This window comes from Oncorhynchus mykiss, chromosome 15 (assembly GCF_057628025.1).
Source record: "Oncorhynchus mykiss isolate SJ-2025 chromosome 15, ASM5762802v1, whole genome shotgun sequence".
Taxonomy (NCBI): Eukaryota; Metazoa; Chordata; class Actinopteri; order Salmoniformes; family Salmonidae; genus Oncorhynchus; species Oncorhynchus mykiss.
The window spans coordinates 24,335,915-24,361,325 of record NC_143036.1 but is presented as its reverse complement, the minus strand read 5'-3'; the positions used below and the strand labels follow the sequence as shown (position 1 = coordinate 24,361,325).

The following is a 25,411-nucleotide window of genomic DNA, read 5'->3' as shown; positions in this document are numbered from 1 at the left end:
AATTCCGAGGCGTATATTCAAGATATTGTAAGAACTGTCCACATTTACTTTTCATCAGCCAACAAGATGAGTAGGCCTAACGAACAGCAAAAGTCTATGTCAATCTACTATCCCCCATAGTACAAGTTGACCTATTCTATTCTGTGCGAGAAATAAATATTCCAAACACAGTCTGGGAAGGTTGTGGGATGGGATAGATCTCAAATGAACACAACCACTAGCATCACAAATGTGGCTCACATAACAGATCAGAACTTTTAGCTTGAAATATTGATAAACTATTGGCCTATTTCTTCACGTTATAAGCAGAGGAAATGGGCACATGGCAGTAGGCTATAAGCAGGAATGTTCCATTAGCTGGAAAACACCATTCTCAAAAGTGAACACAAATGCAATTATGCATGTCATGTTTCTATTATAATGATGCATTGTTATGGTGACAATGATCTTCCCCAAATGTGAAACGTATGTGCTGTGTATGTATGCCAGTTATGCTGTGTGCTTCATTTTAAGAAGTTATTTGGCCACTTTAGTTGGGATACAAACTCTATCAAAACATACAGGGCTGTGAAAAAGTATTTGCCCCCTTCCTGATTTCTTTTTTTTGTCACATTTGTCACATTTAAATGTTTCAGATCATCAAGCAAATGTAAATATTACACAAAGATAACCCAAGTAAACACAAAATGCAGTTTTTAAGTGATCATTTTATTTATGAAGGGAAAAAAGCTATCCGAACCTTCATGGCCTATATGACAAAGTACAGTGCCTTGCGAAAGTATTCGGCCCCCTTGAACTTTGCGACCTTTTGCCACATTTCAGGCTTCAAACATAAAGATATAAAACTGTATTTTTTTGTGAAGAATCAACAACAAGTGGGACACAATCATGAAGTGGAACAACATTTATTGGATATTTTTAACAAATCAAAAACTGAAAAATTGGGCGTGCAAAATTATTCAGCCCCCTTAAGTTAATACTTTGTAGCGCCACCTTTTGCTGCGATTACAGCTGTAAGTCGCTTGGGGTATGTCTCTATCAGTTTTGCACATCGAGAGACTGAAATTTTTTCCCATTCCTCCTTGCAAAACAGCTCGAGCTCAGTGAGGTTGGATGGAGAGCATTTGTGAACAGCAGTTTTCAGTTCTTTCCACAGATTCTCGATTGGATTCAGGTCTGGACTTTGACTTGGCCATTCTAACACCTGGATATGTTTATTTTTGAACCATTCCATTGTAGATTTTGCTTTATGTTTTGGATCATTGTCTTATTGGAAGACAAATCTCCGTCCCAGTCTCAGGTCTTTTGCAGACTCCATCAGGTTTTCTTCCAGAATGGTCCTGTATTTGGCTCCATCCATCTTCCCATCAATTTTAACATTCTTCGCTGTCCCTGCTGAAGAAAAGCAGGCCCAAACCATGATGCTGCCATCACCATGTTTGACAGTGGGGATGGTGTGTTCAGGGTGATGAGCTGTGTTGCTTTTACGCCAAACATAACGTTTTGCATTGTTGCCAAAAAGTTCAATTTTGGTTTCATCTGACCAGAGCACCTTCTTCCACATGTTTGGTGTGTCTCCCAGGTGTCTTGTGGCAAACTTTAAACCACACTTTTTATGGATATCTTTAAGAAATGGCTTTCTTCTTGCCACTCTTCCATAAAGGCCAGATTTGTGCAATATACGACTGATTGTTGTCCTATGGACAGAGTCTCCCACCTCAGCTGTAGATCTCTGCAGTTCATCCAGAGTGATCATGGGCCTCTTGGCTGAATCTCTGATCAGTCTTCTCCTTGTATGAGCTGAAAGTTTAGAGGGACGGCCAGGTCTTGGTAGATTTGCAGTGGTCTGATACTCCTTCCATTTCAATATTATCGCTTGCACAGTGCTCCTTGGGATGTTTAAAGCTTGGGAAATCTTTTTGTATCCAAATCCGGCTTTAAACTTCTTCACAACAGTATCTCAGACCTGCCTGGTGTGTTCCTTGTTCTTCATGATGCTCTCTGCGCTTTTAACGGACCTCTGAGACTATCACAGTGCAGGTGCATTTATACTGAGACTTGATTACACACAGGTGGATTGTATTTATCATCATTAGTCATTTAGGTCAACATTGGATCATTCAGAGATCCTCACTGAACTTCTGGAGAGAGTTTGCTGCACTAAAAGTAAAGGGGCTGAATAATTTTGCACGCCCAATTTTTCAGTTTTTGATTTGTTAAAAAAGTTTGAAATATCCAATAAATGTCGTTCCACTTCATGATTGTGTCCCAATTGTTGTTGATTCTTCACAAAAAAATACAGTTTTATATCTTTATGTTTGAAGCCTGAAATGTGGCAAAAGGTCGGAAAGTTCAAGGGGGCCGAATACTTTCGCAAGGCACTGTAATTGCTCCCCCTTGTTAAATCATGAATTTACTGTGGTTAATCACATTTTTTGGAAAGCTGAATTCAATTTCACAAGCCACACCCAGGCCTGATTACTGCCAGACCTGATGAATCAAGAAATCACTTAAATAGAACCTGTCTGACAACGTGAAGTAGGCCAAAATATCTCAAAAAGCAAGACATCATGCTGCGATCCAAAGAAATTCAGGAACAGTTGAGAAACAAAGTAATTGACACCTATCAGTCTGGAAAGGGTTACAAAGCCATTTCTAAAGCTTTGGGACTCCGGCAAACCACGGTTAGAGCCATTATCCACAAATGGAGAAAATTTGGAACAGTGGTGAACCTTCCCATGAGTGGCCGGCCTACCAAAATTACCCCAAGAGCGCAGCGACGACTCATCCAAGAGGTCACAAAAGAACCCACAACAACATCTAAAGAACTGCAGGCCTCAGTTAAGGTCAGTGTTCATGACTCAACCATAAGAAAGAGACTGGGGGGAAATGGTTTCAATGGCAGAGTTCCAAGGTGAAAACCACTGCTGACCAAAAAGAACATAAAGGCTTGTCTCACTTTTGACAAAAAAAAAACATCTTGAACTTTTTGGAAGGTGTGCATCCCGTTACATCTGGCGTAAAAGAACATCATACCAATAGTCAAATATGGTGGTGGTAGTGTGATGGTCTGGGGCTCCTTTGCTGCTTCAGGACCTGGGCGACTTGCTGTGATTGATGGAGCCATGAATTCTGCTCTCTACCAAAAAATCCTGAAGCAGAATGTCCGGCCATCAGTTCGTGACCTCAAGCTGAAGCGCACTTGGGTTCTGCAGCAGGACAATGATCCAAAACACACCAGCAAGTCCACCTCTGAATGGCTTAAAAAAACAAAATTAAGGTTTGGAGTGGCCTAGTCAAAGTCCGTACTTGAATCGGATTGAGATGCTGTGGCATGACCTTAAAAAGGTGGTTCATGCTCGAAAACCCTCCGATGTGGCTGAATTAAAACAATTCTGCAAAGAAGAGTGGGCCAAAATTCCCCCACAGCAATGTGAAAGACTCATTGCCAGTTATCGCAAATGCTTGATTGCAGTTGTTGCTGCTGAGGGTGGCACAACCAGTTATTAGGTTTAGGGGGCAATTACTTTGTCACATAGGGCCATGAAGGTTCAGATAGCTTTTTTCCCTAAATAAATAAAATCATCACTTAAAGACTGCATGTTGTGTTTACTTGGGTTATCTTTGTGTAATATTTACATTTGTTGATGATCTGAAACATTTAAATGTGACAAATGTGCCAAAAAACAAGAAATCAGGAAGGGGGCAAATACTTTTTCACGGCACTGTATATGCCTATGGGCTAGGCTATATGAGGTGTGTGACTATGATTTGCCTTACTGCATTCAAGCTGGTCATCATTCACAAGTGATAGGCTAATATTGTCACCCATCAGACTATTCTTGATTTAATCTCGTATTTACATATCCTGAATAATATATGTGTGAAATTTGTTTTGATTCAGAATGAACCATTATCATGTACCCGTATGGGGAAAATGCATGTCATCTATGCACTTAAATAGCGAATGGAGGACGTTTTCCTATGGTTCATTTTCATGCCAGCTAGGTAGGCTATACTCCTGTTGTAAATATAAGCAATGTGCTCAATATTATTAATGTTGCAAAATAAATATAGTAGGCCTAGACTATAAAAAGCTGATGGGAACCTCCTCTTTTTAATAGAGGCCATTACTCTGTTTTCTCACGCAATTACATAACTTATAGAAATATTGCGCAACATGAGCTCATAGACTCTCATGAAGTGTTTGATAAGATTTTTTATTACATTTGCATTGATGTCAGATATATTGGAGGGACAGTAGAGTGCTGAGTACCAGGCAGTTAGCAAGTTGACCATCAGCAGGATCAGAGCTTGGAGAAGCCTAATTAACGTGACTAAGCGATCACGTGGAATTTGACTGCCAGCATGACTCTGGTGTGGCTGGTGTGGCAGTAATACGTTTACCGTAAAAGCCCTATTCCTGGCTTGACTTAGTATCACAGTTGTGTGAGCAACTGGAGTCATAGAATAACAAAGACACTCCTGGCTAGGCATGCAGTACCCCATGCCAGCTCTCAGTGCTTTGTTACAATATGGTGGTTTGGTTTGGTCAAAACAAGAACAGTGACAACACATGTCTACAGAAAGTGGCAGAGTCATCATTGCACCTGGTTAGTTTGGCATGCTGTGTGTGTGTTAAGTTGGTAACCCTCTGCTACACACAGATGGTGGAGTCTGGCAGAAGCTCAACGAGTGGGAGAGAGAGACACCAGTGGCCCAGTCTGAACCATAGAGAACAACAATAAACACCAGGGTCATGTTCAGTACGTACAAAGCGGACAAAAACAGAGGAAAACGGGGAGGTACCATCTGCAGTCCAATAAGAAATGCTTTTTTACTCTTCGTTGCGCAACGCTTTGCTACGGTATGCCCTAGTGAATACACCCCATGGTTCACAGGAGAATTCAGTGCCAGTCACTGGCTCCCATCTGTGGCCACTAGAGGTCTGTGTAACCTCATATACACAGTGACTCAAACATACACTTTTCTAGTTTGTTCACTCACAGATTGTTGTAACAATGAATGATCTACAAACTACATTCCTGGATCGATACAACTTTGTGTGCATCTCAAATGGCACCCTATTCCCTATATAGTGCACAACCTTTGACCAGGAACCTATAAGGAAAAGGGTGTCTTTTGGGATGCAACCTTCGAATACAGGCCGTGGCTGTGAATACAGAGTTTTCACCGCATCCTTCCAGAAATCTCTTTCTCGAACCTAAGGATCCGAATCACATTCTGCGCTTGCGTTATTTTTTGCACACTGCGTAGCTACTGCTCACACACCTGCTCCCTTCATGTTTTTCTCTCTACTCACCCTCTTCTCAACCATGATGACGTAGCCCGTCTCTGCCTGTGTAGGGACAGCTAAAATAAAAACCGCGCAGCGATTTTAAATGAACATTCCAAAAAACAACCCCTGTCTGTTATAACGAATATTGCACTTGCATAAGCAGGACGCAGTCCCTACACATCCAGGTTTTGTGTGATGATGTAGGCTAATCTGTATAGTTGCTGCCATGTCGTAGCCACTAGCCAGTGTTCCTGAAAAAAGAACACTAATACTCTGACTGCCTGTCTGCCTCCTGCTTAGCCGATGCTTGCAACGATGATGAAACAATAACATTAATTGGCTAATTAGACTGCATGTCTGTGTCTTGCTTGTGTTTGAAATGCTGCCTAGATAGCAGCACGTAACACTCCAAAAACTGTCTGCGTTTTAACCTCATGCAGGCCCGACGAACCGCTATTACCGCTTCTCAATGATCATGCAACTGCAGCACAAGAAGCATACCCAGCTGTTCCACCTCTGGGCAGCCGAGCTGTATACAGCGGTGCGCTGTCCTTACATCTTTGTCAACTACCGCTTTAGACAGCGTACTATTTGTAATTGATCATCTTCATATCATAGTGAAAGTAGATGTAAAAAGAACGAGTCAATGTTTGCAATGATGATGAGAAAATAATATTAAACCGCTATTTTGACTGTAGTGTCTGTCTTGCTTGTGTTTGATATGCTGGCCTAAATAGCTGCATGTAACTCAGCAGCTAAGAAGAACATGAAATCGCAAGACAGCCTTTGCAATACTGTTACAACAGGCGACAACGTTTGTACCAACATGCCGATCATGTTGTTTGTGCACAACATCAACATGACAGCTGCATGTAGCCGAACGCCCCTCCTGAAAAAATAACATTCAATCGCGCTTGAGGCAAGGAATGCACAGTTCGAACATGTCGACTATGTCTTTAGCTTCGACTGTAAAACAAAAAAAAAAATACGGCTTTAGTGTGTGACATCAAGTTTCCCTCCGAGGGTCAAGAAATGGGCAGCAGCAGCGGAGCACTGAGCAGAAGCTACGTAAGGCAGCAGAGTGGGCAGCAGAGTGGGCAGCAGCTACATAAAAGTAAATTCTGCACATGCAGAGAAATCTCTATCATTAGCCACAGCAAGTCAGGTTCCAGAAAATCTGGAACCGCAGCCACTCTGTTGAATATTATCTCCATCACAACTTCCTGAGTCCTAATCAAAACAGTGTGGCTTATCTGAAGTCAAGTTCAGATCGCATGATGTCCACTATAATTGCAATCCCCTGTTTTTGTCAGCTTAATTAAGACAATAGGACAGTCATATTGTCACCAACCACTGGGCATCTCTCTTCTCTCCTTACCATCTCTGTATTTCTGTAGTCTGGAAGGCCATTAAGTAAGACTGATAGACCTCTCTCCCTCTCTCTCTACCAGGACCAGCCCAGTCTCAATGGGCTGTACCAGGCAAAACCCTTCACTATATTAGGCCAAGCCTTCACACAGAATCACAAATGACCTCATTGCATCATCCCCTCTGAATATCTGCTATCTGTGGACTAGACTGTCAGCTATAGCTGTTAAGAGTCAGACACACAGCTATCAGAATTATGATCAATCAGAGATAAGACAAAGCAGGGTCATTTCATATAATCAACTCACAAAATGCCCCTTTGATTAAATGTGGTTTATATAGTGTGAAACGACCAACAGAGTCCTCTCCTTCTCGAACAGGGAAAACATTAAACACATATGAATAATTAGTCTACTTCAGCTCATCCAGACACCACTTTACAAATGAGCACTCTGGATGTGCTGTGCTCTGCAGATGACACAGCCTTCTGAAGTGGGGGAGGACATTGATTATCTGTCACTAACTACAGAAGAGACTAAGGGGAGAGAGAATAAGAGGGGGAAAGGGGATAGAGATGGTCAACTACTGTGTAATTGGACTCCTGCTTCCCCATCTGGGGAGAGGGAGTGGCCATGCAAGACACTCAGACCGGAATGAGCAGAAAGGATGTGGTCTGTTCTGTTCAGTACAACAAGTCGGTCTACCTGCGTTACAGAAAGTCATGCTACGCTAAAGCATTACTTTGGCTGATCTGTATTTGAACATATACTGCAGAGCAATAGGTGTTGGAAAAGACAGAAAGAAATAGAAAACAGCAGGTAATCTGTGGGATTTAAAGTAGCATTTTGTAAGGCTATGAGTCAGCTATTTCCCTCTGTGGGTGTGTGTTTCTCCCTTAGCATGAATGGTGTATCAAAAGAATGAGGCCTTTCATTACAACAGAGCCAGAGCCCAGGGATAATCCCCTTTGTACTTTATTCTACCTACCTACCTATCGCTGGAGGTAAGGATTATAATGCAGGAGAGAGCAGGAGAGAGAGAGAGCGGGAGAAAGAGAGAGCGGGAGGGAGAGAGAGAGCTTTGATAACAGAGAACACTACCTTTACAAGAAAGAAAACAAATTGAATTTGACATGAGACAAGATACCTCAGTGTCTGGTCAGACAAGGTGACAGGAGCAGAAAGAACAGACACCCCCCTCACTGTGTAATCCAGGAAAAGCACCTCAAGTCACACAAGAAACTTCTGGGAATCAAAAAACACCCTCAAACAAAAAATATAAAGGAATATAGTGTTTGTTTGTTCACTCATTCATTGCCGTTATGAATTACAGCCTAAATTGTTATGAATGGTTGAATCACACATTTCTTGACCAACACACACACATACGCACACTGGTGCTCAGTGTGTGGGAGAGGGCATGATAACAGGCAGCTAAATAAATCTCAACCCCACAGTGTACTTCACATCAACGGAGTTGAGCTGCGACATCGCAAAGTTTATCAAAAACTATGGATTTGGCACGCAATTACTGAGAATAGCAATTACACAGAAAAAAGCACAGTACATTGTGGAGTTGAGTTTTACTTGGCCAGATAACAGGAGGCTGTAAGCACTGTGAAGAACACAGCAAGACACTTCTAAACCATTCTGTACTACCATGGAGTAGCTATGTAACGGATGTGAAACGGCTAGCTAGTTAGCGGTGGTGCGCGCTAAATAGCGTTTCAATCGGTGACGTCACTCGCTCTGAGACCTTGAAGTAGTGGTTCCCCTTGCTCTGCAAGGGCAGCGGCTTTTGTGGAGCGATGGGTATCGATGCTTCGTGGGTGACTGTTGTTGATGTGTGCAGAGGGTCCCTGGTTCGAGCCCGGGTATGGGCGAGGGGACGGACTAAAGTTATACTGTTACAGCTACACTACAGCATGGGAATGTGTGTGGTTGTGTGTGTGCGTGTATAATTACTTTTGTTTCATCTAGTTTGGCTGTGGATTATCATGTATCTGTTATTCATGGTTATCCTACATTTACTGTACACAATTTGTCTTGCCTCTTAGATTATAGAGAGAGACCATTTGCGATCATCTGTTGTCTAGAACCTGACTGTCATGTAAGTGTTTCTTATTCACAAAGGAAGGAAATTCCGTTCAGTGTTTATGAATGTGTTTTCCATATTCAGCATATCTGGAGGTGGTTGTTGTTGTGGAACTTGGTAGTCTAGTTCAGCCGTAATGAAGACGCGAGCAACATCTTAAAGTCAGAACTCAATGACCCTCCATGAAAATAGAGTCATTATCTTCACTGGCATATTTGAAATGTGAATCAGTATTCAGTCTGGTTTTGTTTAGTAGTTGTTAGTGGGAAAATGGGGCTTGAAGAGCAGAAGATGTGAACCCATCGACCCCTGTACGTGAATGCCTGTGTGTGTGTGTGTGTGTGTGTGTGTGTGTGTGTGTGTGTGTGTGTGTGTGTGTGTGTGTGTGTGTGTGTGTGAATTTGTGAATGTGTAAGCACATTTTTCTGATCTTACCCAACAGTTCCATGGCATCATCCTCATCCTCTATTTCCTCCTCGGTGAGTGAGGGGGCGGAGCTATGGGCGGAGTCAAAGGAATCCTGGGACAACATGGCCGCCAGGAGCTTCTTGTGGTGCTGCTGCTGCTGCTTCAACCCTTTACTCTTCCCCTCCATCTTCACACTGGAGAAAGAGGAAGGGGAGGGGTTACAACAGGAAGAGGAGAGGTTAGAATGGGAAGGGGCGGGGTTTGCAACCTGCCCCTGACTGAGTCTGTAATACCAACATGTTTCAAGCAGACCACCATAGTCCCTGTGCTCAAGAACACTAAGGTAACCTGCCTAAATGACTACTGACCCGTAGCACTCTAATTTGTAGTCAGGAATTGCTCTGAAAGGCTGGTCATGGCTCACATCAACACTATTATCCCAGAAACTGTAGACCCACTCCAATTTGCATACTGCCCCAACAGATCCACAGATGATGCAATCTCTATTGCACTCCACTCTGCCCTTTCCCACCTGGACAAAAGGAACACCTATGTGAGAATGCTATTTATTGACTACAGCATGGCGTTCAACACCATAGTGCCCTCAAAGCTCATCACTAAGCTAAGAATCATGGGACTAAACACCTCCCTCTGCAACTGGATCCTGGACTTCCTGATGGGCCGCCCTCAGTTGGTAAGGGTAGATAACATCTGCCACACTGATCCTCAACACTGTGGCCCCTCGGGTGTATGCTCAGTCCTCTCCTGTACTCCCGGTTCACCCATGACTGCATGGCCAGGCACGACTCTAACACCATCATTAAGTTTGCAGACGACACAACAGTGGTAGGCCTGATCACCGACAACGACGAGAAAGCCTATAGAAAGGAGGTCAGAGTCCTGGCCGTGTGGTGCCAGGACAACAACCTCTCCCTCAATGTGATCAAGACAAAGGAGATGATTGTGGATTACAGGAAAAGGAGGACCGAGCACACCCCCATTCACCTCGATGTGGCTGTAGTGGAGGAGGTTGAGAGCTTCAAGTTCCTTGGTGTCCACATCAGCAACAAACTATCATGGTTCAAACCCACCAAGACAGTCGTGAAGAGGGCACGACAAAGCCTATTCCCCCTCAGGAGACTGAAATGATTTGGCATGGGTCCTCAGATCCTCAGAAAGTTCTACAGATGCACTAACAAGAGCATACTGTTTGCATAACTATCTGGTACGGCAACTGCTCTGCCTCCGATCGCAAGGCACTACAAAGGGTAGTGCGTACGGTCCAGTACTTCACTGGGGCCAAGCTTCCTGCCATCCAGGACCTCTATACCAGTGTCAGAGGAAGGCCCTAAAAAATTCAAAGACTCCAGCCACCCTAGTGATAGACTGTTCTCTCTGCTACCGCATGGCAAGCGGTACCGGAGCGCCAAGTCTAGGTCCAAAAGGCTTCTTAACAGCTTCTACCCCCAAGTCATAAGACTCCCAAACAGCTAATCAAATGGCTACCCAGACTAATTGCATTGTCCCCCAACCCCCTCTTTTACGCTGCTGCTACTCTGTTATTATCTATGCATTGTCACATTAACTCTACCTACATGTACTGTAGATATTACCTCAATTACCTCAACTAACCTGTACCCCCACACACTGAATCTGTACCAGTACCCCCTGTATATAGCCTCACTACTGTTATTTTACTGCTGCTCTTTAATTATTAGTTGTTTTTATTTCAACACTTATTTTTCTTAAAACTGCATTGTTGGTTAAGGGCTTATAAGTAAGCGTTGTATTCGGCGCATGTGACAAATCCAATTGGATTTGATATCACAGACAAAAGGAGAAACCCAGACATGACACAGGGTGTATGAATCTAAAGCATCCATTTAGAACCTCCCCTCACCACCAAATATGGTGGTGAAAGGAAGTCCGGTGGTGGAAAGTGAAGATGGAGCTCGTTGAAAATGTTCTCATTGATGAAACAATCTCAATATGGTTTTCTGTTCCTAAAACTATAATCTGTTACGAACAGATTTTGTAGACTTGACCCTTTCTAAAAGTTGTAAAAAAAAATGGTGTTGTTTAGAAGGAGTGCAATTCACAGAGTCGGTATTACCAAACGGAAATATGCTCTGCCCACCTCCTTGACTGTCCTGCCCACTATGCTTAATTTGCTCCCTTTGGAAACGACACCAATGATAACTCTTGGTTTAGTTATCAGTATCTTTGTTTGTATGGTTAGGGCTTGTGTTAATCTGCTTCAATCATTTACTCCTCATCTTTTTCTTCACACCGTATAGACAGGAAGAGAAGTTAGAACATTGGATATGTTATTATAGCCACAGCAAAGAGTTTTTCCTGTTAAGTTTGCACACCCAGGAAAGCCCCAGGCCTTCCTTTTGGTTCTACTTAGTAAGATGCGATACACTCTATGGAAATTGTTTTTTCCCTGTTAGAAAGCTATAGATTCACCCCTATCAACAACATCTTTCTAGCTCCTAGACAGTTTTGCAATATATTTTGTGTGTGTGTGTGTGTGTGTTATTTCTTACATTATTTGCTCGGAACGATTCTCAAATTATTACCTACAGCCCCAAAAATGAGTTTGGATATTAGATTGGAGGCCACTTACCAGCATTTCGACCAGAAATTAGACTTCCCTGAATTGGATCCTTTGTTTGAACTCCCCGAGGCAGTTCCATTCATCCCGGGGGATGCACCAAAACGAAGACGCCGGAGAAAAGGAAGAAGAAGTGAGCTCTCCTAGTCAGACTCAGGAGGCGTGCATACCGTCCACCGCTTCAGAGTATATTACTCACTAACGTTCAGTCCCTGGACAATAAAGTAGACAGGCTCAGGGCGAAGATCTCCTTCCAGCAAGACATCAGGGACTGTAACATACTCTGTTTTACAGAATCATGGCTCTCTCTGGATATATTGTCCCTGTCCATCACACAGACATGATGAAAGAACTCTCTGGGGAAAAATAAAAGTGTATGTTTCATGATTAACTACCAATGGTGTGATTGTGGTAATGTTCTCCTGATCTAGAATACCTCACCATCAAATGCCGACCGCATTACCTCCTGAGAGAATTTTCTCTGGTCATTATCACTGCTGTGTATTTTCCCTCCAAAACCGACACCACGACAGATTCTTAAATAACTACACTGGACATTGTGCAAACTGGAAACCATATGTTATGAGGCCACATTTATTGCAGCTGGGTACTTAAAATACATCTGAGGAAAAACGCTTCCGAAATGTTATTAACACATGTACTACTTGCGCATCGTACACTCTGGATCATTGCTATTCCCCCTTCTGGGACAATTACAAGGCCCTCCAAATAAAACCAATTTTCTCCTCCGCTCCTATAGGCAGAAACAGGAATTAGCTGTGGTAAGGACTGTTTAACGTGGGTCTGACCAATCAGAATCTACGCTTCAAGATTGTTTTGATCACGCAGACTGGGAAATGTTCCGGGTTGTGTCTGAGAATAGTATCCACGTACACACTGACTCTGTGACTGAGTTCATCAGGAAGTGCATAGGGAATATTGTTCCCACTGTGATGATTTGAACTTATCAAAAACAAAAACTGTAGATAGATGGCAGCATTCATGCAAAACTGAAAGCAAGAACCACTGCATTTAACCAGAGCAAGGTGACTGGGAACACCGACGTGTACAAACAGACCAGCTATGACCTCCGTAATGCAATCAAAGATGAAAAAATCTTAACCCACACCCTAGACCCACAACAATTTGCATACCGCCCAACAGATCTATGGATGACGCAATCCCCATCGCACTGCACACTGCCCTATCCCACCTGGGCAAGAGGAATACCTATGTAAGAATGCTGTTTATGGACTACAGCTCAGCCTTCAACACCATAGTGCAATCCAAGCTCAGCACTAAGATCGAGGCCCTGGGTCGGCCCTGTGCAACTGGGTCCTGGACTTCCTGATGGACCACCCCCAGGTGGTGATGGTAGGCAACAACAACTCTGCCAAGCTGATCCCCCACATGGGGGCATGTTCAGTCATTTTGATCCAAATGTGCAAATTGTCCAAACAGATCATCAAGGTAGAGGGATTATTTTAAATGTGTTATTGGACAATAAACAGATAAGGCTTATTAACCTATATGGTCCAAATAATGGTGATCCAAGCTTCTTTGAATATATATACATATGAGAATGTATCAACTCTACAAGCAACACTAGACTATTATTATGGTGGGGGATTTTAATACGGTTTTAAATACCTCTATGGACCGTAAAGGAAATCACACTACAAACTATCACCCTCAGGCACTTAAGGAAATCATGAATGTTAGTGGATATATGGAGGCTTAAATACCCTGACCTAGTGAGAAATACACGACGGAGGCTTAATCAAGCCAGTCGTCTTGATTACTGTTTATGTCATTCTCTCTGGCACCAAAAGTAAAAAAATTGGGTTGATAGGGGACAGAATGCGGTCGGATCATCACATATGACATTTATATTACTCTTACAGAATTTCCATGTGGGAGAGGATATTGGATGAGAACTTGTTTATAACTAGGACAGAAGCATTTATAACTGACTTTTCCCAACATAACATAGGTACAGCAGATCCCCTTATTGTATAAGACACTTTTAAAATGTGCCTTTAGAGGCCATGCAATTCAGTATTCATCTATAAAACAAAAGCAATTTAGATCAAAAGAGTCCATATTAACAAAGGAAATTGAAGGACCAACAGCACAGTTAGATTGCAATAACAACTATACCTTGGAGGCACAGAATAAGTTAGAGGAAAAACAAAAAGAAATGGAGGAACTTATACAAGAAAGATCCAGTGCAATATATTATAAAAAATAAAGCGAACAGGATGGAATATGGGGAAAAATGCACCGAATTATTTTTCAATCTTCAACATTGAAATGCTACCAAAAAAAACTTGTTACAAATTATGGAGTCACGCATGATTCACCAAATTATATTTTGAAAGAGGAAGTAAAGTACTTTGAGTATGTGTTTTGTTTAACCGAATCTAATTGTATGGATTTTTTCCCTATTAATAATGTGAAATTAACATCTGTACAGAAAGACTCATGTGAAGGTCAAATTACAGAGGAGGAACTTCTTGATGCAATTAAAGCCTTTAAGGCTGTGAAAACTCCAGGGCTGGATGGCATACCAGTGGAAGTACTGTATACTAAACTTTTTTTGATATACTCAGAGGACCATTATTAGCATGTTTTAACCACTCCTATATAAACGGTAGATTATCGGACACGAAACAAGAAGGTCTGATATCATTATTACTGAAACAGGACCCAAGTGGTATATATAAAGATCCAGTCCATTTAAAAAATTGGAGGCCTCTTACACTTCAGTGTTGTGATGCAAAAACTCTAGCTAAATGCTTGGCGCATAGAATTTAAAAAGGTATTGTCAGATATTATTCATCCTCATCAGACAGGTTTTTTACATGGATGATACATTGGAGATAATATAAGACAAGTACTGGAAACAATAGAATACTATGAAATATTGGGGAAACCAGGCCTGGTTTTGAAAAGGCTTTTGATAAAGTACGACTGGAGTTTATATATAAATGCCTTGAATATTTCAATTTTGGAGAATCTCTTATAAAATGGGTTAAAGTTATGTATAGTAACCCTAGGTGTAAAATATTAAATAATGGTTACATCTCAGAAAGTTTTAAACTGTCAAGAGGAGTAAAACAAGGTTGTCCACTATCGGCATATCTATTTATTATTGTTATCTAATTCAAATTAGATACAACAATAAGACTGTATTAAGGGATTAGAAATCCGTGGCTTGGTCTCCCGGGTGGCGCAGTGGTTAAGGGCGCTGTACTGCAGCGCCAGCTGTGCCACCAGAGACTCTGGGTTCGTGCCCAAGCTCTGTCGTAACCGGCCGCGCCCGGGAGGTCGGAGGGGGGGGGCGACGCACAATTGGCATAGCGTCGTCCGGGTTAGGGAGGGCTTGGCCTGTAGGGATATCCTTGTCTCATCGCGCACCAGCGACTCCTGTGGCGGGCCGGGCGCAGTGCGCGCTAACCAAGGTTGCCAGGTGCACAGTGTTTCCTCCGACACATTGGTGCGGCTGGCTTCCGGTTTGGTGCGTGCTGTGTTAAGAAGCAGCGCGGCTTGGTTGGGTTGTGTATCGGAGGACGCTTGACTTTCAACCTTTGTCTCTCCCGAGCACGTACGGGAGTTGTAGCGATGAGACGAGATAGTAGCTACTAACAATTGGATACCACGAAATTGGGGAGAAAAGGGGGTAAAATTCAAAAAATAAATAAATAATATATATATATTTTTAAATAAAAATATCCATGGCTTAAAAACAAAGGTGTCATTTTACGCTGATGATTCATGTTTTCTTTTAAAACCACAATTATAATCCCCCCACAGCCTCATAGAGGATCTAGATACTTTTGCTAACCTCTCTGGATTAAAACCAAACCACTGATAACTGTACCATATTACATATTGGATCACTAAAAAATGTAACTTTACATTACCGTGTAGTTTACCAATAAAATGGTCTGATGGGGATATGGACATACTCGGTATACAAATCCCGAAATATAGAAATGATCTCACTCCAATAAATTTTAATAGAAAGTTTAATAGAAGGCAAAAATAAATAAGATCTTCCTACCATGGAAAGGCAATACCTGTCTATTTGTGGAAAAATCACCCTGATTAACTCTTTAGTCATCACTATTTGCTTATGGTTTTGGCCATCACAAAGCCCTGACCTCAATCCTATAGAGAATTTGTGGGCAGAACTGAAAAAGTGTGTGCGAGCAAGGAGGCCTACAAACCTGACTCAGTTACACCAGCTCTGTCAGGAGGAATGGGCCAAAATTCTCCAAACTTGTTGTGGGAAGCTTGTGGAAGGCTAACCGAAATGTTTGACCCAAGTTAAACTATTTAAAGGCAATGCTACCAAACACTAATTGAGTGTATGTAAACTTCTGACCCACTGGGAATGTGATGAAAGAAATGAAAGCTGAAATAAAATCACTCTACTATTATTCTGACATTTCACATTCTTAAAATAAAGTGGTGATCCTAACTGACCTAAGACAATGAATTTCTACTAGGTTTAAATGTCAGGAATTGTGAAAAACGGAGTTTAAATGTATTTGGCTAAGGTGTATGTCAACTTCCGACTTCAACTGTATGAATGTTTATATGTATAAATCATTCCCCAATATTAAAGCTCATCCACCCCTTAAAATAAAAAAATGTAAAATACATTGCAGGCTGATTGTGGTGATGGTGTGGGGTGTGTTTTCATGACACACATTGGGCCCCTGAATAAAAGTGGAGCAATGTTTGAATGCCACAGGATATCTGATCATTATTGCCAATAAGGTGCATCCCTTCATGGCAGCAATGTATCCATCTACAATTAGATTTTTTTCAGCATGATAATGCCCCATGCCACAAGGCTAGGATTGTACTGGCCTGCCCAGTCACCAGATCTCAATCCAATTGAGCATCGGAGGGATGAGATGGAATGAGCAGAGATCCACTACCAGCCAACTTGACACAACTGTGGGAAGCATTGGAGTCAACATTGGCCAGCATCTCTGTGTAACACATTCGACACCTTGTAGAGTCCATGCCCCGACAAATTGAAACTATTCTGAGCGCAAAATATATTAGGAAGGTGTTCCTTTTGTGTATATATGCATTGCTCGTTGTGAAATTTCTCCATTTCATTACTTTGGATTTGTGTGTATTGTTCTGTATTGCTAGGTATTACTGCACGGTAGGAGCTAGAAATACAAGCATTTAGCTGCACCTGCAAAAACATCTGCAAATATGTATACGCGACCAATAACATTTTTATTTTATTATGATTGGATTCTGTATCTCCGAGGCTGTGTGTATCTGTAGGCAGGTGCAGCTTCTCTACCCTGTACACAGTGTCCTCACACTTAAGTACCTCTCAACATGGCTTCCACCTGGCAGCTATTCCACGATCGTTTGAGAATAGGCTGTATCCCAAATGGCACCCTATTCCCTATATAGTGCACGACTTTTGACCAGGGTTCATAGGGAGTCCTGCCATTTGGGACTCGGCGTATAGAAACCAACAGGGCCATTAAAGTAGAGAGGTAGACACTCACACTTTCCTCTGTTGATTACCAGGAAGTGAATAGGCTTGGATAATTATTAACAGACTTGAACTGAGGAAAAGAGTAATTAAAATCACAACACAACATAGAGGAGGTGAGGCTACAGAGAGAGAGAGAGAGAGAGGCGGGGGCAGAGACCGGAAGAGAGAACGAGAGAGAGAATAAGAGTGAATGAGAAAGAGTAAAAGAGGAGAGAGGTTGAGAGAGAGCAAGAGAGAAAGTAAAAAAAGAGCAACAGATCACGGAGGGGAGGTTGCAGAGAGGGCGTGGGAGAGGGAGTAGATAAAGAGAGAGAGAGAGAGAAGAGACAGAGAGGAGAAAGAGAATGAGAGAATGAGAATATAGAAGATAGAATAAGGATAGTGTATTCAGTATTCACTGCACCCCTGTGTGAGAGATATAGTCAGCATTGGTGCAGTTAGCTGCCAGTAGCAATGGGGATGTTACACTGCAGTGTTGCTCCCTTTTGTGTTGGGTTGCTGAAAAACAGTCCGTGGGAAGCCAGAAGTGAAAGCCAGAGGTGAAATGAAATGTCATCTTACTGTGCCGGCGGGAATCACTCTACAACAGACCCACGTTTGGAAAGTCTGTTGAATAGTACGGCCTGTTAGATATTCACCCTGTTTTAATGACCAACCGTTCTGCCCACGGGCACAGTAAGTTGAAATATAATTAGATTTAACTTTGGCTTCCCACTGACTTTTTTTTGCGCAACCCAATACAAAAGGGAGCAATGCTGCAGTGTAGCATCAGCAGTGCTAATAGCAGCTAGGGTGCAGTCAGCCTGCCTCTGATCTATCAGCGTCAGCGTGTCTCTGTCCAAGACAGCTCCTTTGTCATTGTCATGCCAAACATATTGGCTACAGCAGACACCGAGGCAGTTAGAGGAACAGATGGGTTTTAGAGCTATGACATATGATGTACTGAGGCAGGGAACTGGTCAAAACACCACAGCTCTGGTAATCACAAGTCTTTACAAAGCACATAGAGGATGCATGTTCAAAGAATATCGAATTTTCAAAAGAGATAACCGACATATCAACAAGTTCCCCATAGCTACTTTGATTGAAAAGTGACCAAAGTCCCTACAATGGATCCAGACAAAGAGGATATGATTATAAAGCAAAGAAAGGATACATGGTCTGACAATAGAAACCTGTCCGAACACCTTGTTGTTTCTCATATCAGGTTTGAATGAATGTGGCCCAGTCCATTCAAACGATCCAGACAAAGAGGATATGATTATAAGGCAAAGAAAGGATACATGGTCTGACAATAGAAACCTGTCCGAACACCTTGTTGTTTCTCATATCACGTTTGAATGAATGTGGCCCAGTCCATTCAAACGATCCAGACAAAGGACTGTGTCCCAAATAGCACCTTTTAACTATTACAGTCCACCATGCGCCCTGATCAAAAGTAGTGTACTATATAGGATACTGGGTGCTATTTGATGGGCAGACAATGGCTGTGCGCTCTGTTGTAGCTATAGAAGCTGAGTTATGGAGCAGGTCTTGCTGCTTTTAATGATCCATGATGGACTTTGCAGGTCCAGGAAGAAACCCTTCTCTAGAATCTAATCTGGGTCTTTTCAAAGACCAGGATGTTAAATTACAATGGAGGAACAATTCCTAGAATGCATCCTACAACGCACCACAGAGATACAACGCACCACAGAGATACAACGCACCACAGAGATACAACGCACCACAGAGATACAACGCACCACAGAGATACAACGCACCACAAAGATACAACGCACCACAAAGATACAACGCACCAGAGATACAACGCACCACAAAGATACAACGCACCACAAAGATACAACGCACCACAAAGATACAACGCACCAGAGATACAACGCACCACAAAGATACAACGCACCACAAAGATACAACGCACCACAAAGATACAACGCACCAGAAAGTTGAGAGCCAGAGAAAAGAAAAAACTAAAGTACAATTCACTGAAAACAATTGACTATGCAGAGCAGAGACAGACTCCTAGAATAAACACAAACATATGCATAACTTCACCCTGCTGCTGAGGTGGAATGGCTTTATCTCCAGCTAGGGCACAAACTGTGTGGAAGAGGAATCAACGACCCAATAATGCCTCCAATTTAATATCCACAGATAAAGAAATGTACTATGGAGCGTGTGTGTGTGTGTGTGTGTGTCTGTTTGCGTGCGTGTTTTGCACCGGCTCCATATTTGACATAATAATTCATTTCCATATCCTGTCTGGGATGGAGGGTGTGTGTTAGGGATTAGGACTGGAGAGCCTTAATTGGATGAATATCTCATCAGAATGACTAGGACTTACAGATTCCAGGGGGGAGAGAGGGAGGTCAGTACTTGAGAGGAATGGAGAGAGAAAGAGCCAGAGAGAGAGGGGGAGAGAGAGAAAAAGAGAGAGATACATAGAGAAAGAGCGAGAGGGGGAGAGATTAAACATCTTCATATCCTGAGCAGGAAGAGTATTACTATGCTAATGTGCCGTATCATATGGATTAGGCCAAGTGAGACTGGTGGTTCTTTTCAGAGTATTTTGTTTGTGTAACTTTTATTTGCAATTCTAGCGCCGGCCTGTGTCCCAAACGGTACCTTATTCCCGAAATAGTGCACTACTTTTCACAACAGGAGCCCTGGTCAAAAACAGGGAAGTTAATACGGAACAGGGTGCCATTTCGGACACAGTACTAAGTATAAGGTTCTGCTTTGAGACTTCAGATGAAGCAGGGGCATTGTAAGTTCTATTTGTGAGAAATGTTGATTTGCTTTTGTTGTTCAGATTTTTCAAGTATTTTCAATGGGGAATCTCCTCCTCTCTATTTCATTTAATTCTTTAGGGGGATCTTTGTCTCTCTTCCCCTCCTTTCTCTCCCTCGCTTTAGTCTCAGCCATCTACCTCTACAGGGACCAGGCTCAGGTAATGTGTTCTATTATAAATGACAACAACGACGCAAACACCAATCAACACAACATCAAATAAGAGACGTAGCTAGAATCAACTTAGAATCAAAATCTGAATCAAACTGATATTCTGTGTAGCACTCTCACCCCCCCCCCCCCTCTGTTTTTACCAAACCTTGAGTGTGTGAGCCCTGGAGAGGGACTACGCCTCTGCTCAACTTCCCTGAGGGGAACAAGATAGCTCCTACCTTCAGAATCACAGAGAGTAGATCACAAGACCTTGACTACCAGGGACATGATAGAGAATGTGTCCAAAATGGCACCCTATTCTCTATATAGTAAACTACTTCTCTGGTCAAAAGTAGAGCACTGTATAGGCAATAGGGTGCCACTTAGGACAAACACAGAGTATGACTCATACTGGAGAAAGGAAAGGACTACATTACCTGCTGTTAAAGTAATATAAAGTTGGGGTTTGTCATGGGAATACTGATATAAGAACAATACAGTTAAAATAGGGTAATTAGAAGATAAAAGATTAAAAGAAGAGTAGGAGTGGGGAGGGGAGGGGAGACGAGACTGTAGTGTGAATACAGGAGGAGGGAGGAATTAAGTAAAAGAGGTGAGAGAGGGAACGAGAGAGGGGAGAGAGGGGGGCGAGAGTAAGAGAGGGGAGAGAGAGGGGAGGAGAGGTAGGGAGATAAAGAGAGAGAGAGAGAAAGGGGAGACTGAAAGAGAGAGGGGAGAGAGAGGGCTGGAGAGGGAGAGAGGAGAAAAGAGAGAAGAGTGACAATGAGAGAGAGGGGGGGGTGAAGGGAGAGAATGAAAAGCGAGAGAAGTGGGATTGAGATGTCCCACACTGCACTCTGTCTTCCATACTATCTGTCCCAAAAAGCCTCTCCCAGAATTCACCTGGCTCTGCCTGATTTCCCAGAAGCCCACCACTCCAATCTTCCATTCCTCCACCCCTCCATTTCACCCTCACCTACTGCAGATACTGTACATACCCACAGGTAACTGTCAGCTCTCCTCAAACTCTAACCGTGAAGGAGGGATGGAAGGAGAATAGAAGAAAAGAGAAAGTCCAGAGAATGATGACAAGGTAAGGAAAATAGATGGGGAGGAAAGCGGGCAAAGGACTGGAGAGATATAAGAAGATTAAGACCAAGCTGGGGTATTATTGTATGAAAAATATCAGAGGGCGGGGCTCTAATTAACCTCTTCCTCTAAATGTGGACAGGCAGGCATCAGGAGAGACTACTGTAGAGTTGTTCAGTACAGCTGGGTTTTAGATCAGGCAGTGAATTGGGCAGCCCCATCATTATGTCAGGGGACGAAACGTTCCAAATGGCACCCGTTTCCCTATATTCATGTTCTGCACTTCAATCACTCAGGCACATCATGCCATTGTTATGAACGTTCTCAGGCCACTCTCCGCCATAGTGGTACCCTAAAGTCAAGTGATGCCCAGTCATTCTGAACAGGGGATAATGACTGTTTCATCTAAATTATGTTTCCAGGTCACTATAATGTACTTTAAACAAGCCCTGCACCCCCTTGATTATCAAATCAAATACAACTCTATTGGCCACATACAAGTGTTCAGCAGATGTTTTTGCGAGTGTAGCAAAATGCTTGTGCTTCTAGTTCCGACAGTGCAGCAATATCTAACAAGTAATATCTAACAATTTCACAACAATACATACAAATCTGAAGTAAAGGAATGGAATTAAGAAGACATAAATATATGAATGAGCAACGTCAGAGCGGCATAGACTAAGATACAGTAAATAGTATATAATACAGTATATACATATGAGATGAGTAATGCAAGATATGTAAACATTATTAAAGTGACTAGTGTTCCATTAATTAAAGTGGCCAATGATTTCAAGTCTGTATGTAGGCAGCAGCCTCTGTGCTAATGATGGCTGTTTAATAGTCTGATGGCCTTTGAGATAGAAGCTGTTTTTCAGTCTCTTGGTCCCAGCTTTGATGCACCTGTACTGACCTCGCCTTCTGGATGATAGCAGGGTGAACAGGCAGTGGCTCGGGTGGTTGTTGTCCTTGATGATCTTTTTGTCCTTCCTGTGACATTGGGAGCTGTAGGTGGTGTCCTGGAGGGCAGATAGTTCGCCCCCAGTGATGCGTTGTACAGACCACACCACCCTCTGGAGAGTCCTGCAGTTGTGGGCGGTGCAGTTGCCGTACCAGGCAGTGATACAGCCCGACAGGATGCTCTCAATTGTGCATCTGTAAAAGTTTGTGAGGGTTTTAGATGACAAACCACATTTCTTCAGCCGCCTGAGGTTGAAGAGGCACTGTTGTGCTTTCTTCACCACACTGTCTGTGTGGGTGGACCATTTCAGTTTGTCAGTGATACGTACACCAAGAAACTTAAAACTTTCCAACTTCTCCACTGCTGTCCCGTCGATGAGAGACACTGATGCACTGGTTACTGATGTAACCTCTGACAATATTTTCCCGGGAAGCCCAATTCCACCTTCTTCAAACCACTGGCGAAATCCCCTCTTAATCATCTCAAACTGTGTTTTTAAAACACAATTAAATTAAGCACAGACTACCCCTTGCTAATCAGGAAACTCTCAGGTATGTTGTGGTGGACTGTCATTATAATTGCTTCAAGGAAACCTGGATAAATGATGTTTGTAGTGTGGCTAGCCACTGAATGGCTCTGAATCAGCATGCAGTCATGCTATAACCTCTTTTGGAGCTAACTAGTGCTCTCAAATCATATCCTGATGTTGACAGCAGATTGGGGTTGCATTAATAAAATTGTTAAATGATAAAATATTAAAGCATTAGACCTCTCACTAAAAGCGTCAGTCATACAAGAGTTATACTTAAACCAGAACTTGTTTTCAAATAGATTAATAAGAATGTCTCACACCTTGTGTTTTTCCCCGTTATCCATATTACAACCTCTCACTTTTTAATTGAAAACAGAACCTTGTTCAAAATATCCCCTTTCCAAAACAAGCCATACAAAGCTGGTTGAAATTCCACTTCCATCCTCCAGAAAAGACAGAAAACATATTACTACAAATAATATGGTTAAACTCAAATATACTAATTGATTAAAAAAGTATATATACATACTGTACATTATTCATTAGGGGAAATATCATAATAAGTTATCTTTGTAGCTTGTTTCTGTCACTGGTGTTGAGAGGAGTAGGCAAGAGGCAGTAGCAGCTTTGGAACTACTGAATCTATTTAAGCACCATAGATCAAAGCGGGACAAAAACCCAAATGGTGTTGTGCTCAAAATATATCTTGATAAACAAAAAGGCACAGGGCAAGCCCAAAGTGCAAAATATAAAGTACTCAGGAAATAGTAGGAGAGATTCTTCTCAGGAAAACAAATATAATTTGCAATGACCGACAAAGACAAATGGCAGAGGGAGTAATTATACAGTGATAGAGTGGGGATTGGAACCAGGTGTGTGTAATGAGGACGAGACAAGTCAGGAGTTGATGAGTGAAGGGCGTTTGCCAGCAGTATGTTCGGCAGCAGTTAGAAGGCCGGCAACGTCGAACGCCTGACCTGGACAGGAGGGGGAGCCAAAGTGAAGGCTGGTGTGACAGTTTCTGGTCACAGGTTCAGGAGAGGTTGAAAAAGCTGTACAAACAAAGTTATTTTTGTCCTCCGAAGTGGGGGTGGTGGTGGATGGGCCATTAAAAAATATATATATATATATATATTGAGAAAACAAGTTAAATAGCTAACCAGCTGAGCTAGCAAATAATGTAACAAAAGTATAATTTTGGATTCTAAAAATACATTAACAGATTATGCATTTCAGGAATCACAGTAGCAAGAACCCCTGGTGCACTGTTCAATTACTTCAATTTTTTTTAAAGAAAACTCCAAATTTATCCCACTGCCCTCACTGGCTTTCATGTATTTCAAAACGTGAGATGGTCCGAGGCTAGGAACACAATCATTATGTTCCTAAGTCTGAGGTGTCGGACTCAATGACAGTTGCTGTCCATTGGAGCGCTGCAAATGGTTGCCCAAAATGATGGGGCGGGGTTTATCGAAAGGTCAATTGAGAAATCATTAAGTCAGTAGAACATTCGTGCACCAGTCCTCAAAAGTACAAACAATATTGTGATGAAACGTGCAACCCACAAATAGTGAACTACTATAGACCAAAAGTGCACTATCATCCTATCACTCGATTCCCTATATGGTGCACTACTCTTGGCCATTTCAGACACAGACAGCGTTTTAGAGCTGGGCCTCAGATGAGGCAGAGCAGCAGGCAGCGCCATTATGCAAGCCACGGTATCTTTTAGCACATCTCAGTGGCTCTCAGTCCTCTAATGCACAGCAGCAGCAGCAGAAGACTGGCAAGCAAGAGGCAGCATCAGGAGCCAATACCCAGAAAACACAATTAAGCAGAAATAAATTATGTCAGCTGAGCCAAACACTTCTCAGACTTCATTGGAGGAACTCTTAGAGGATGCTACAAGGGAATGGGTTTTGGGGATAGGAGAGACACACACATACATGGAGATGTACACTGCACACATGCATACCCCTATCCCTCTGCTGAGAACCCTAACAATGTGATTTCTCTGACTAATCCATCAATGGAATAACCTAATGAGATTACAAAAACCAGTGTGTGTGTGTGTGTGTGTGTGTGTGTCAGCTCGAGCATGAGTATGATTTATGATTTAATATCTGATCCTCCCTAATTAGCTACATCCCAGACAGTCGCCAAGTGCGCTCGCCACACACACACACACACACACGCACACACACACACACACACACACACACACACACACACACACACCACCGCCTCACAGTCCCACAATTCATATAACCACAGCAGCATCCGGAAGCGGGCCTTGGAGAGAGACTATTTATTTTATTACACACCTGCATAATTTTACAAAAACATACACTTTGTTTAAATTAGATTACTTTTTCATAACAGTGAATTACACCAAAGCCCATGTCAGATATCTCCCTACAAAGACTTACTTCAGTAGCCTGAGTGCCAGCGCTATCATGCCAACTCCATGTCACGTATTGTCATGTCAACAGCCTGGCCTCATGGCAATCTCAGCGTTAATCTTAAGAAGGACAGCAATGGAGTTGGCAATGGAGTTGGCA

The 25,411-nt window shown here is 42.5% G+C and overlaps 1 protein-coding gene across 2 annotated transcripts in view; it reads right to left on the bottom strand.

The window, feature by feature from the left end:
- Positions 1–25,411, bottom strand: part of c15h8orf34 (chromosome 15 C8orf34 homolog) — a 169,808-nt gene that overhangs the window by 65,216 nt on the left and 79,181 nt on the right. For both annotated transcript variants that reach the window (XM_036944104.2, XM_090199666.1), the window contains exon 7: positions 9,197–9,363. In XM_036944104.2, the coding sequence (XP_036799999.1) occupies positions 9,197–9,363 (167 nt within the window). The remainder of the gene's footprint in view (positions 1–9,196; positions 9,364–25,411) is intronic.